Genomic DNA, 13,139 nt, shown 5'->3' with positions numbered 1-13,139 from the left:
ACTACTGAGGCTATGCTTTCCCCTTCTCCGAAGTTCTGTGACATCCTGATACTACTGAAACCTAGACCATGACTTGTCGTCGTAAATTTAATGTACTAACACGCTATGAAATAAAAACAAAAGCTTAACTGATACAAAGATTTCTCTTTGTACTAAACTAAGAAATACCACTTTAGGAAGATAACCATTGAAAGAAAACCACTCTTCAAAATTCTTAAGGAATACAGAAGTAGTTCCGCAGGAAGAGAATTCATATGTAGGTCTTCCCATTTCATGTCAAGAGAGGAAACGTAAGAGGAACACCTCCATTCTTAATAGCATAGGTTGTTTTTAACTGGGTAAAATACAATTAAGTCCGCAAATGCAACTTTTGAATATGTCGGTCTCTGGACACAAAAATTAGGCAGTTCATACGATGTCTTGTATATAGTGTTAGAATACAGGTCATACCTGCTAGGAGAGAGAAGCAAGTAGGAAAGGTGCATTAGATCTATTTTAAAATCAGAGCCAGTCTTTTTTACCGTGAACTTTTTCCGATGTCTGTCCTGTATCTCCTATTTCTGCACAGTCCGTGACCTGTAGAGCAACTTGAGTACCTATGGCTCACCCGAGCCGCTGTGAGCCTGCCGTAGTCGGCGCCCAGCCCAGCCTCGGACGGCACCGCCGCCGCAGCAGGGTCCAGGGGAGCCCAGCGCCTGGGGGGTGGAGGTGGGGGAGGGGGTCCCTGGGCTCCAGCCGTTCCAGAAGCCGTCACCGGCTAAGCGTGTATCTGGGCTTAGTGGCTAAACCCATCTTGTTTCTGAGGCAGCCGTGTTTCGGCCTGAAAGCATTTCGACCACAGTGACCGTTCAATAGCTGAGTTTTTTCATTGGAAAGTGAAAAGTAGTTGGTGGGAAGCACCGTGTTCTGTGTCTACTGCTTCAAGGTGATCACTTGTTCTGTCATTCCGTTCAGGTCTGAATTAAAGCTTGGCTAATCACGGCATCCATTAAACTTCTTTAATACTGGTGTGAAAGGCAACTGTAGTTCATACAGACCATTTATGTGAATGACAGGAGATGTTCCTTCATATAAGTTATCACTGACATACATGTCTTACGGTCTATGAGAAAAGAGAAAGACCAATGTATCAGTTTTGCTACATTTTAATAGTAGGTACTTCACGGGATTATTTTCTCGGTCTCATCAGCAACATCGAACAGAAGGGACTGCGTGCTCTCCAGGCTACAGCGTGCCATCAAGCACCTCAGGACGTTTACACGACTTGGAGAAAATGTGGTTCTTGCCCCTTGAGGAGCTGACGGTCTGGGGGCCGACAGCTCCCGCTCTGAGGGTTGAGTGAACAGCAAGGTAATTTATTAAGGCAATTTCTTCCCCTCGAGCTATCGTGGACTGAATCATCTTGGGATTAGTCTAATCCAAACGAGAGAGAGGATTAATTTGGCTGGGAATTCCTCCAGGCTCACAGTTTATAACCCCCCTCTTGGAACAGAACTGACAGACAACGGAAGGCAAAGATCAGCTCTCGAGAAGTGCAAGGGCTAGAACACTTCATTGTGGCTACTTATTCTAAAAAGCAAACGCTGAAGGGACACCCAGGGTTCTTCGGCTAGTTGAAAAACAGGCCAAGGACTGGCTGGCGCTGCATTCCCCTCATGCTAGCACTGGGCATTTAAAATAGTATTAAATATGTGGGTTCTACGTCTGACCCACAGAAAGCCCACCCCAAGCCTTACTGTTCTGTGTTATCAAATATCTACCTCGGGTGTACTCTGGAAGTTTTATTTACGCCCCATTAAGTCAAAAGTAATGTAAATAGTCAAATTATAATAAGCTCATGACCTGCGTATTTCCCTAGGGATGAAAGTCAGTATATCTAGGAAATAAATGGCGATCCTAACTACCTATGTAAAGAAACCACAGAGGAGCTCCAGGTTTTGCACGCTCCCCACTTGAAGAAGAGGGGTGCAGGCTTTAAGGTTTCACAATCAGTTGTCAGAAAAACAGCAGTTATTCCTGCAGTGTCTCGTCAGCATCGGACTCGGGTTAACACGACTCAGAAGACGTTACGGAGCCGTCCAAACACCTGCAGTTGTTCTGAGACGGTTCCACCATTAACGCTGGAATCGCCCTCAGAACAGCGGTGTGTGTGACGTAGCGGACCCGCTCATCGGCTGGACCACAAATCCGCGCTCTCGAAAGCAATCCGGTCATCTGGAACGCTCCCACAGGGGACACCGATCCGGCCAAGGCACACGATTTCTAAACAGGAGAACTAGAGATCGGGGTGAATTCAGGCCACGTCTGAGGAGCCGCCTATACAATTCCAGACTGACCTCCCTGGGCAGCAAAATCTGGTCCAATTCCTCTCGGGAAAGTTTCACACCATCCCACCCACATCAGCCCAAAGTCTGGCGTTAACTCAAAAAACCAAAAAAGCATACTGGAGCAGAAGTGAACCGATGTGTACATTCTAGCACAATCTTATTGCTGTATTAGTTTCGAAGGTGAGCACATCCTACGACAGCAGTGTTGTTCCAGGAAGCAGGGCAGGAACAGCGGTAAGTTAGAAGAGAGACTACGAATTGCACAAACACTAGAAAAGTAAAAACAGGTTTCAAAACTACAACAAGCCTGTATCCAAAGGGGTCGTCCGTGTCAGCGGTGTGCGGACTGTGAATTCTGCAGACTCGCTCTGGCCTCCCGGCGTGGGCGCGGCCTGCTTCCTGCCTGGCGGAGGGGGCTGTGCTACACGAGCTGGGATGGTCTCTACTGAGTGGTGGGATTCACAGACGTTCCAGGTCACCCATGTCAGGATCATTCCTTGTGCAAAGTCTGATGTAGATGAAGATAAAGTGGTTTCTTGGTCAATAACTGCAATTTCTTTCTTTTAAAGTCAGTGGGTTTCTTGTATCTGTAACCACAGTAGAAAGATCATGGTTTAAAACACTTTGATAGCTGACCTAGTCTTTGGTCACATACCGAGAAGAACTACTAGTCACCATTAAACTAGCATGAATCCTGTGTGTGCGTCACTTACAGTTCTATTACAATCGGCCCCGCTTTAATTTCATCCATCTCCATGAAAGCAAAGCACTTGGTGCTGGTGAACCTTTTTTTAGGCTTGTAGTGTTTGAATTCAAAGAAGATAGCTGCACCTAAGGGATTAAAACAGACCACATTAGCCACAGACGCAGACTTTCACGTGCCCACACATTTATCTTCTCCGATCAGATCACCGGAAGCACATGGAGAAGCAGCAGGCGGCATAATTTGCAAAGTAACCTTTGTCAAACAATCGCCCTGATGCTATGACTCTCCTCGTCACCCAAAGCTCTTCTCCGTCTGAACGCAGTGACCTCTGTCCACATCCTCCCAGTCCTACAAAGCACAGCAGAACTTCCTGAGCTGGGCGGCCTCAAGATCTCACACACGTTCCCACACGGGTAGAATCGTAAGCCACTGAAGGACAGAACCTCTTCAATAGCACAGAATGAACACACAGGATGCTTGTGAAGTATTGACATTATCCACAGAAACTCACTAAGTAGCAGAGGCCTGTAAGCGTTCATGAAAAAATTCGAGCTTACGTCACTTCTCCTGCTGAGAGAAAAGCTCAAAAATTCAACTTTTTTGAGTGTCTCAGAGTTCAAACAACATAGATCGTGTGCTGGTTCAGTTTTTAACTGCCATCTATTTCCTAGGACCTTTTAGAGTGTTCGAAGCACTGTCCTGTTTTTCCCAGAATCCCCTATGTTTGGGTACCGATGGCGTATCGGAAGGCAAAGTCTGGAGAGCAAGCCTATTCCTGCGTCACCCCTTCCCCAATGAGCAGGCGGGGAGGAAAAATTCACACGTTCTGACCTCCCCAAAGATAAGCCCAACGGATCAGCTCTCCCCACAGAAAGCAGCTCAAAACAGAATAAGCTGCCTCGTCAACGTGGGCACGAACAGTTACTTTCTAAAGAAGGCGTGGAAACTAGTTGGGAGGAAGCTGGGGTCTCACTCTCAGCCGGCTACTTCATTCTGCCTGCACCACAGTGGTGCCAGATCTTGCTTGGCTTTTAAGGACGACACGCATCCGGTACCTAAACCGGTGACAGAACCCACGGGTGACAAGAGGTTTAACAGAAATGTGTATGCAGTCCTGGCACCCGGGTCCGCCCGTCACAGCAGACAGTGGGACGTGGCTGAGGCAGAGGTGGGCACACTCAACCCTCGACCGCCCCGGCACCCGCCATCCCCAGGAACGTGACCTTCCGGGTCTTCAAAAGGGTCCCTTCTCTTTCCCCTCCGATGGTAGTAACTGAGGCAAGTTTGGGATTAAAAACCTTAAACAGATTTTTAAGATGGCAGATCACATTTCTTAGTCTCTGCAGCTACGGACCCACCTACTTGTCCGCACGCCTGTGTCTGGGGTCTGAATAAATGTGAAAATAAAGTCACATTTGAAAACAGGACTGAGGTCCAAATATGATGCCATCCTCTCAAGGAACTTATTCATGTGCATCGTGAGTAGGTAATATATTTCCGGCATCCCTGGTGGGCGCAGCTTTGTTCTTCGTGGTATTTAGAAGAAGAGAATGTGAAAGGGGACTAGTGTACAGAGATTAACGGAAATGCTTGGAAACATGAAAAAAGTTTTCATTTCAGTTGCGACTATAGTAATACTGTCCACCATAAATTCAAAGCTAAAGAAAATGAACGGAATCAAATTCTGAATACAGTTGTACTTTCAGCATCTTGGGAGTCAAGTCCTCAGGAACACAGCACCAAAAAACCCAGGGAAGCGAGCCCACGAAATGGTCCCCATCTCTCCATATCAGAAACACTTCCCAAAGCAAGGGACTTAAATGCAAATGTTTTCATATTTTCATGCAGAAGGCAGAACTGCACGCTGAAACGTCTTGGACCTGGGTCCTTAAGCACATCCACCTCTGGATTCTTCTAACAGCGATTCACAAACTTTGGCGCACCTCGGAATCGTGTAGAAGACCCCCAGAACCAGAGCGCGGGCCCAGCCCGGGGGGGCCCGGGACTCAGGAGGGCCTGCCACTCACACCTGGAGCCACTGCACCGATGGACCCCGGGGAAGACCGTCGTTCGGGGTGGAGCGGAGGCCACGGCAGCACCGGATCCGAGAAGTAAAATGTCAACTATTTTAGAGGATGGAGCGATCGTTCAAGAGGCTCTTCTGTATCTTGTACGAGCTTCTTGCAAAGCGTGAAAACGTCAACAACCGCCAGGGAATCTGGGGTGAGAAAGGGACCGAGGCCTTTTCACAGACCACGACGGTCCCCCCCGGGGCAGGCTGCTCGGAGAAGCATTCGGTCCCAGGAGCCATCTGACTTGGAAGCGGAACTTCACCTTTTCCAAACTTTGATTTTGCTCCTTCCCATCCTCCTCCTGACCGAGCACAAGGTGCGGGGTCCCCCTTCCCAAAAGCTGCAGCTGGAAAAACAACTTGTTCTGTCAACTGTCAGCCTCCACTGCCGAGGAGCCTGAGGGAGCCGCTGCCCCCTCTGCCCCTTAGGATGCAGAAAACTTCATTTGGTTCATTGTTCACGATGATGAGGTTTATTATCAAAGACCGTTTTTGTTTTTTTTTTTTTTTACATTTATTTATTTTTGAGAGACAGAGAGAGAAAGAGCATGAGAGGGGGAGGGGCAGAGAGAGAGGGAGACACAGAATCCAAAAGAGGCTCCAGGTCCCAAGCTGTCAGCACAGAGCCCAACGCGGGGCTCGAACCCACAGACCGCAAGATCATGACCTGAGCCGAAGTCGGTCGCTCAACCGACTAAGCCACCCAGGCGCCCCCAAGACCATTTTATTATCTAACGGTTATCTATGACACAACTAGCTAATACAATGCCTAATTCCCACATCTGAAAAATCGATATTGCGTTCAAGTCAATGAACACCGTATGCCATTTACTTCTGCCGACCGCGCTAGGCCACTGGGCACAGAAACACCAACGGGAGGAGAACTCTGGCCACGAGAAGCCAATGCAATGATTTACCATCACGAACCAACCTTTGGTTAATTTTTCAACATGCTTCTGGAGCTCAATGTCCACATTAAAATGAACATACGTATCTTCTTTTCTTGAAGCCACAGGAGTATCTTGCACAGGAGTTAAATCTATGCCATTCAGATCTAGAGAGGAAAGAAGAGTTTCAAATACAGAGACTCAAAAACTGCAAATGAACCACAGAGCGTTACGTTTCCTCCAGAGGCTTGGCAAAAGCAGAGAGGAGATTCTTGGATAACAGACACTCCCTTTGGCGTGAACGGGTTCCTACAGAGCTTCTGGTGTCCGGAGGTGTTGGGGGGGGGGGGGGCAGGGGGCTGGGGACAGAGATAGTGGCGGGGGCGCGGGGGGGCGGACTCGGGGCCAAGGGCGAGGAAGCCCTGCCGTGACTGGGTGCAAGTGCAAGTCTGAAGTGACAAAATTCGATCCTTATTACGAGGTGAAAAGAACTCTTGTCGTCCTTCGGCCACTACCCCGTTGTCTGCAATACAAATTTGGAACGTGAATCCTATTCCACGGTGGGGCCCCTACCCCTATTTTCCAACCCTGATCAAGTGCATGGCGTGGAAAGGCCTCTCATCGAACATGACCAGAATTCCCCTGTTGTACTCAAGTCAGAGCCCAAACAATGGACATGGAAGCTGCCAATGAAACCGTTCCCTAAACGGGTAATTTTTTATACGCATTACCTACGTTCTGATTGTATCTGCTATAAAGTAACCTGATTTACAACAACCAGATGGTACACTATGTGTGGTGTGTGGCTTTAATTTCCTGCAGCCAGGAATCTGCCAGCTTAATCAGATTCAACATGGACTCACTTAATGTCTGGCGTTTCTGTGTGATTCCACAGACTCCTATCTTAGGGAACTTAAGACAATTTCGTACATTCGATTATTGCAGCTCCTAAACACGTTTACCCAAAAACACGTTTCGGTTCAACGTGTATGCAAGAGGAACGTCATATCTACCTCATCGTCATTACGCTTTTCTGTTCTACAGTGTGCAGTCCCACATGAGGTATGAGGTTTACAAATGGCCTATCAAATAACGGTGGGTATGAATACTTTCCAGTAGACCAGGGATTTGATAGCTGCTAACAGCAGAGGTTCAAGTATTGAGCAGCAGTCGGTGGAGCATGGGGTCCCCACGTCAAGTCTTCTCTGTGTCTGAACTCACGTTTCTTTTATGAGATACTACTGAGCCCACGGGACCGAATTTACTTCTACAAATGGTAAAAGTTCCTTCCGTGTAATGTCAGTCCCTGCTTCCTTGGTTTGCCTCAAAGTGCAGACGGACTGAGATTATTTGTGCAGTTACATCTGAATAAAAGTATGACAACTTCATCTGCAGTCACCCAATAATCATTTCTAGAAGACCACTGGCAGCTTCACAATAAAGTGCTGGATGAAAGGCGTGACACCAGCAAATGCTTTCGATCGGTGTGCTGTCCATCTTAAACCAAAGACTAAAAAAGCGGTTTTCAAGGAATCACTGGTATGTCCCACTGGACAGGAGAAAAACCAAATCCTCAAGACAATCACCCTTAATAAGAAACACATCACTCTTTAATGCCCCTCAGGATGACGTTCAGATATGGATGTTCATAGACGCGTCCCACTTCCTGTCTCCAGGGACAGGAGGGACGATGCACCGGAGGCCTGATTCTCACCCACCCCTGGCAGGGCTCCTCTGTGCCTCAAGCATTACAGCAGGAAGCAGAGAACCCGGAGGGGAGGGTGGGGGGAGGGGGTGGGGGGGGCGGGTTGACAGAAGAACATGGGGCTTCACAAAGAAAACCACACACCCTGAGAAGGTGAGCAGAAGGACCTGCTGTTAAAGACAGGGTGTATGTCTAGTCAGTGTATATGTCTAGATGGAATTTTAAGAATATAGACACATATGGCATGCTGGGTGGCTCAGTCAGTTGAGCTCCGGCTCAGGTCATGATCTCACATTTCGTGAGTTTGAGCCCCACGATGGGCTCTGAGCGGACAGTGTGGAGCCTGCTTGGGATTCTCTCTCTCCCTCCCTCTCCCCTCCCCTGCTCACGCTGTCTCTGTCTCTCCCAAAAAGAAAAAAAAAAAGATTTACAAAAACACCCTCAAAAGCAACTGTGCATGAAGGTTATAAATAACAAAGTATTTTTAGTAAACCTCTCAGAAATATTCAGTGAAGGAAAGAGGACAGCTTCCCAGGGATTTTATCTCGGTGTAGAATGAACTCAAATGAGTTGTCGCAGAGGCGAGAACCCACCCCCTATAGCCCCTCATGTCCCAAACGAGAATCAACATTATAAAATTCACAAGAGGCGAAAATGTACACAGAGTTATTTACCCTTTACACTAACTGTAATATAGGGGTCGATGCACTGCCCCGCATCCTTCAGACCGATTTTCTCAATTCTGATAGTGAGTAACGTCATTCCCGGTTCTGACGGCAGCCTTGGCAATAAAGTACCTGACAACAGAACAGCAAAGAAAGTGAGCCCCACCAGCAAGTTCAGAGTCAGTATTTTAACAACCCAGAGAAGACAGAACCTTGCTCTCACCTGACTTGGTAACCAGCCAGCCCTTAACTGGGGTTTCTGAAACTCCCAAACAGTCAAAGTTATTCTTTTGGACAAGTATTTAATGTAACGCAAGACACATCTACGCTTCCTTAATTCATATTCAACACCAAAGTGTAAGTAAGTCCAGTTTGTTAAAGATTCAACTCACTAACTTCAGGAAGTCCAATTACAAATTAACACACACTTAATACACTCCTACACACACACGTCACCTGTGCTTACAAACATAACATAGATTTCGTATCTCTATATGAAGTAGGAGAAAAAACACAGAAAGAGCTTTTCAAACTCTTATATTATCCCAAAGTTTGAGAAACTTAACACCAGAGTCAATCAATAGATCTTTTAGTTATTAACGGAGGAAATAACCTACAACGTAGTATTTGTGTATTTAATTAAATAATTTTCTAGTCTGACCTCCCACCCCTTTCTGCACCCTATTCTGTATGACCTGTTCTCTTGGAAGTTAATCCTGCTGAGACGGCACGCACGAGAGGGAGTGCACGCTGGCAATCTCCTGGATGCACGCATCCACTAGGCTTTCTAAAACTGAAAATGCCCTGGACCCACACACACGTTCCCGACCGTGATCTGAAGGAAGACATCAACTGTACAGTTTGTTAACTTATTTATCATTACAGTGAACCGAGGTGGAAAAGTCGATTTGAATCTAATACATATACAGCATCTCAAACTACAGAACCTTTATCGAGGACTTTCATTGACATTCTCCCAATTTCTATCCAACCACGTGTTATCCTACTTTTAATGATGAAGTGTTTGAAATGTGTGAATCGATCCACTTACTGCCTTCAAAAGAGTACATTTAATTAACTGCAAACAGGCTTGAGTGGATTTGGGGGGAGGGGGGAGGTGACAAAAACGCCCTCAAGTCGGATCTATGAAACCACGACAAGATGTACAACACTACAGATCAAAAGCCACGGAACTGTACCCTCCGAATGAGTGGATTTTACGCCATGAAAATTACTACGAACGTCCCAGAGTCTTCACTGGTGACACCTGTGAAAACTTCTCGCTGATGAAAAGTCGGAAGTGAGGAGGCCAAAACGAACACTGGGAGCAGCATTCCACACCGCTTCAAAGGTGAAATTCCGTTACCTTTTCACATGAAACAGATCTTGGCCATCTTGCCATATTTTAACACATTTTCAATAGTCAAGCGTTTTCTCATATTAAAGATAGGAGGTCTCTTACTGCATCCACTGTCTCCTTCAAATATGTTAACTGGCGAAAACTGACAAACATCAGAAGAGCAAATGAAACAAGGACGTGGCTTCATGGAAACCGGAAAGCAGGCATCCGGGGAACCGTCCCTTAGGTCAAAAGATACACACTACCCAGGGGCTCCCTTCTACCACCACCCAAAGTTCTTCCCATGCTTCACTATCCTGGCTTTCAAAATAATTACCGAAAAGCACAGTGTAATAATGTTCTGCCTGCTTCCGCCGGTAGCTGTAACTTGTTCGCCTGTATGACCGCACGGTACGGGTGTATATGGTACGTGGGGTTTATCGACGTAGCACAGTCTCTGGACTCATTCTTCTGTTGGCAGGCATTAAGAGGGGCTCCAAGTTTTTGGAAATTGTTTGGACCAATGCGGCTGTAACATCCCTGCGCACATATTCTAACGTATGTGAGCACACATTTGCAAAACAGGGACCACCAAGTCACGCAGGGCATCGCCCCCCTTTTTACCACGTAAAGACAACCTGTGTCCAAAGTGCTTGTGCAGAGGCCCACGTCAGCACTGCACCCACAGCCCCACCCTCCATGACACCCTTCTCTTTGGTCCATTTAAGGTGTGGAGAAACGTTGATCCAGTTTTAATAGGCACTTCTCCAATGACTGACTGAGGTGGAGGCCCTTTTCGTTTCAGAATGAGCATTGGGGGTGCCTGGGTGGCTCAGTCGGTTAAGCGTCCGACTCTTGATTTTGGCTCAGGTCATGATCGCATGGTGGGTGGAATCGAGTCCTGCCTCGGGCTCTGTGCCGACAGCCCGGAGCCTGCTTGGCATTCTCTCTCTCTCTCTCTCTCTCTCTCTCTCTCTCTGTCCCACCCCTGCTTACTCACTTTCTCTCTCTCTCTCAAGATAAATAAACCTAAAAAAAAAAATTTAGGATGAGCATTTGGATTTCCTCTTTACTGAATTATCTGTTCGATTATTTTGCACATCTTTTATTGGAATGTTCACCTTTGTCTTATTTGCAAAAGTTCTCTCATGTTTTCATACAAGCTTTTGTTGGATGCGTGTTTTGTAAATAGCTTCTCAGTGACTTACTTTAAAAACAAACTTTATATTGAAGGATTATATATTAAAAAGTATATAAATTGTGTACAAATTGTAAGTACAGCTTAATGAATTTTCACAAAGTGAACACACCTGCATAACTGCCACCACACCCAGGAAAGATCTTACCAGCACGCTAGGAGCCCTCCTCGTGTCCCCAGCACAACCGAACCACTATCTCCCCTAAGAGATGACAACCATTCTTGACTTCTAACACCAAAGATTAGTTTTATGTGTTTAAAATGCCTTTCTCTGTTAATGGTGTCTTCTAATTACAATAAATGCTCAATGTTAATACAATCAATTTCTTTTTAAATTTTTTTTACACTTATTTTTTTTGAGAGAGAGAGCACAAGTGGGGGAGGGGAAGAGAGAGAAGGAGACACAGAATCCGAAGCAGGCTCCAGGCTGTCAGCACAGGGCCTGATGTGGGGCTCAAACTCACAAACTGTGTGATCATGACCTGAGCCAAAGTCAGATGCCTAACTGATTGAGCCACCCAAGAGCCCCTATAATCAATTTCTTAACTCTAAATTCCTTTATACTCACTGCTTTCTGTGTCCTATTCAAAAATCCTTCCCCATTCCAAGATCACGAAGGTATTTTCTTATCTTGTAAGAGCCTTATTGTTTTTCCATCTGCATTTAATTCTACAATCCACTTTGAATACATATTTGTCTTTGGTGTGTGGAAGGAGCCCAAGCCCATTCTGTCCAACATGGACACCCAACTGTCCCAGCACCACTTATTTAAAAGCCCATCCTTTCCCCCATTGATCCACAGGGCACCTTGATCACAAATCAAGCATGGGCTGTTCTGGGCTTTCCATTCTACCTCACAGGACCATCTCTTAAACTTGCAAGGCTATGTAGTTTCGTAATGACTGTAACTTTGTAAGAAGCCTTGACATTTGGTAAAGCAAATTCTCCCCTCAACATTACTTTTCAAGGGGCAACTATATTTGGCCCTTTGCATTCCCATGTAAGTTATAAAAACAGATCTCAAGTTCTTTAATAAAAAAAAAAAAAAACAAAACAAAACCTTTGGAATTTCAGCGAAGTTCAGATCGATTTTAGAAACAGTCACATCTTTACAAACTGCTTCTTCTAATCCATGAACTGAAATATACCTTTCAATTTATTAAAAAGACAACATCTCTTGATAGTTTTATTATTTTCTTCACAAACATCTTATACTTTTAATTTTTTAAATTTACATCCAAATTAGTTAGCATATAGTGCAACAATGATTTCAGGAGTAGATTCCTTAGTGCCCCTTACCCATTTAGCCCACCCCCCCTCCCACACACCCTCTCGTAACCCTCTGTTTGTTCTCCATATTTATGAGTCTCTTATGTTTTGTCCCCCTCCCTGTTTTTATATTATTTTTGTTTCCCTTCCCTTATGTTCATATGTTTTGTCTCTTAAAGTCCTCATATGAGTGAAGTCATATGATTTTTGTCTTTCTCTAATTTCACTTAATTTCACCCTCCAGTTTCATCCACATAGTAGCAAATGGCAAGATTTCATTCTTTTTGATTGCCGAGTAATACTCCATTGTATATATACACCACATCTCCCTTATCCATTCATCCATCAATGGACATTGGGCTCTGTCCATACTTTGGCTATTGTCGATAGTGCTGCTATAAACATGGGGGTGCATGCGTCCCTTCGAAACAGCACACCTGTATCCCTTGGATAAATACCTAGTGGTGCAATTGCTGGGTCGTAGGGTAGTTCTATTTTTAGCTTTTTGAGGAACCTCCATACTGTTTTCCAGAGTGGCTGCACCAGTTTGCATTCCCACCAGCAGTGCAAAAGAGTTCCCCTTTTTCCGCATCCTCACCAACATCTGTTGTTGCCTGAGTTGTTAATGTTAGCCATTCTGACAGGTGTGAGGTGGTATCTCATTGTGATGATGAGTGATGTTGAGCATTTTTTCATGTGTCGGTTAGCCAGCTGGATGTCTTTTTTGGAGAAGTGTCTATTCATGTCTTTTGCCCATTTCTTCACTGGATTATTTGCTTTTTGGGTGTTGAGTTTGATAGTTCTTTATAGATTTTAGATACTAACCCTTTATCTGATATGTCATTTGCGAATATCTTCTCCCATTCTGTCGGTTGCCTTTTAGTTTTTCTGATTGTTTCCTTGGCTGTGCAAAAGCTTTTATTTTGATGAGGTCCCAATAGCTCATTTTTGCTTTTGTCTCCCTTGCCTCCG

At 45.5% G+C, this 13,139-nt stretch overlaps 1 protein-coding gene across 2 annotated transcripts in view; it reads right to left on the bottom strand.

The window, feature by feature from the left end:
- Positions 1-1,129: 1,129 nt before the first annotated feature.
- Positions 1,130-13,139, bottom strand: part of AIDA (axin interactor, dorsalization associated) — a 38,715-nt gene continuing 26,705 nt past the window's right edge. Inside the window, exons 7-10 of one of the 2 annotated variants that reach the window (XM_086694814.1) lie at positions 8,371-8,493; positions 6,036-6,158; positions 3,041-3,158; positions 1,130-2,914 (exon numbers count right to left, since the gene is read on the bottom strand). In XM_086694814.1, the coding sequence (XP_086550940.1) occupies positions 2,818-2,914; positions 3,041-3,158; positions 6,036-6,158; positions 8,371-8,493 (461 nt within the window). In that variant the 3' untranslated portion in view covers positions 1,130-2,817. The remainder of the gene's footprint in view (positions 2,915-3,040; positions 3,159-6,035; positions 6,159-8,370; positions 8,494-13,139) is intronic. The other variant, XM_086694815.1, reaches the window with a different exon arrangement.

This window comes from Puma concolor, chromosome E4, assembly GCF_028749965.1.
Source record: "Puma concolor isolate L17-30 chromosome E4, mPumCon1.1.hap2, whole genome shotgun sequence".
Taxonomy (NCBI): Eukaryota; Metazoa; Chordata; class Mammalia; order Carnivora; family Felidae; genus Puma; species Puma concolor.
The sequence above is the reverse complement of the archived record's forward strand: the minus strand, read 5'-3'. Positions and strand labels throughout refer to the sequence as shown.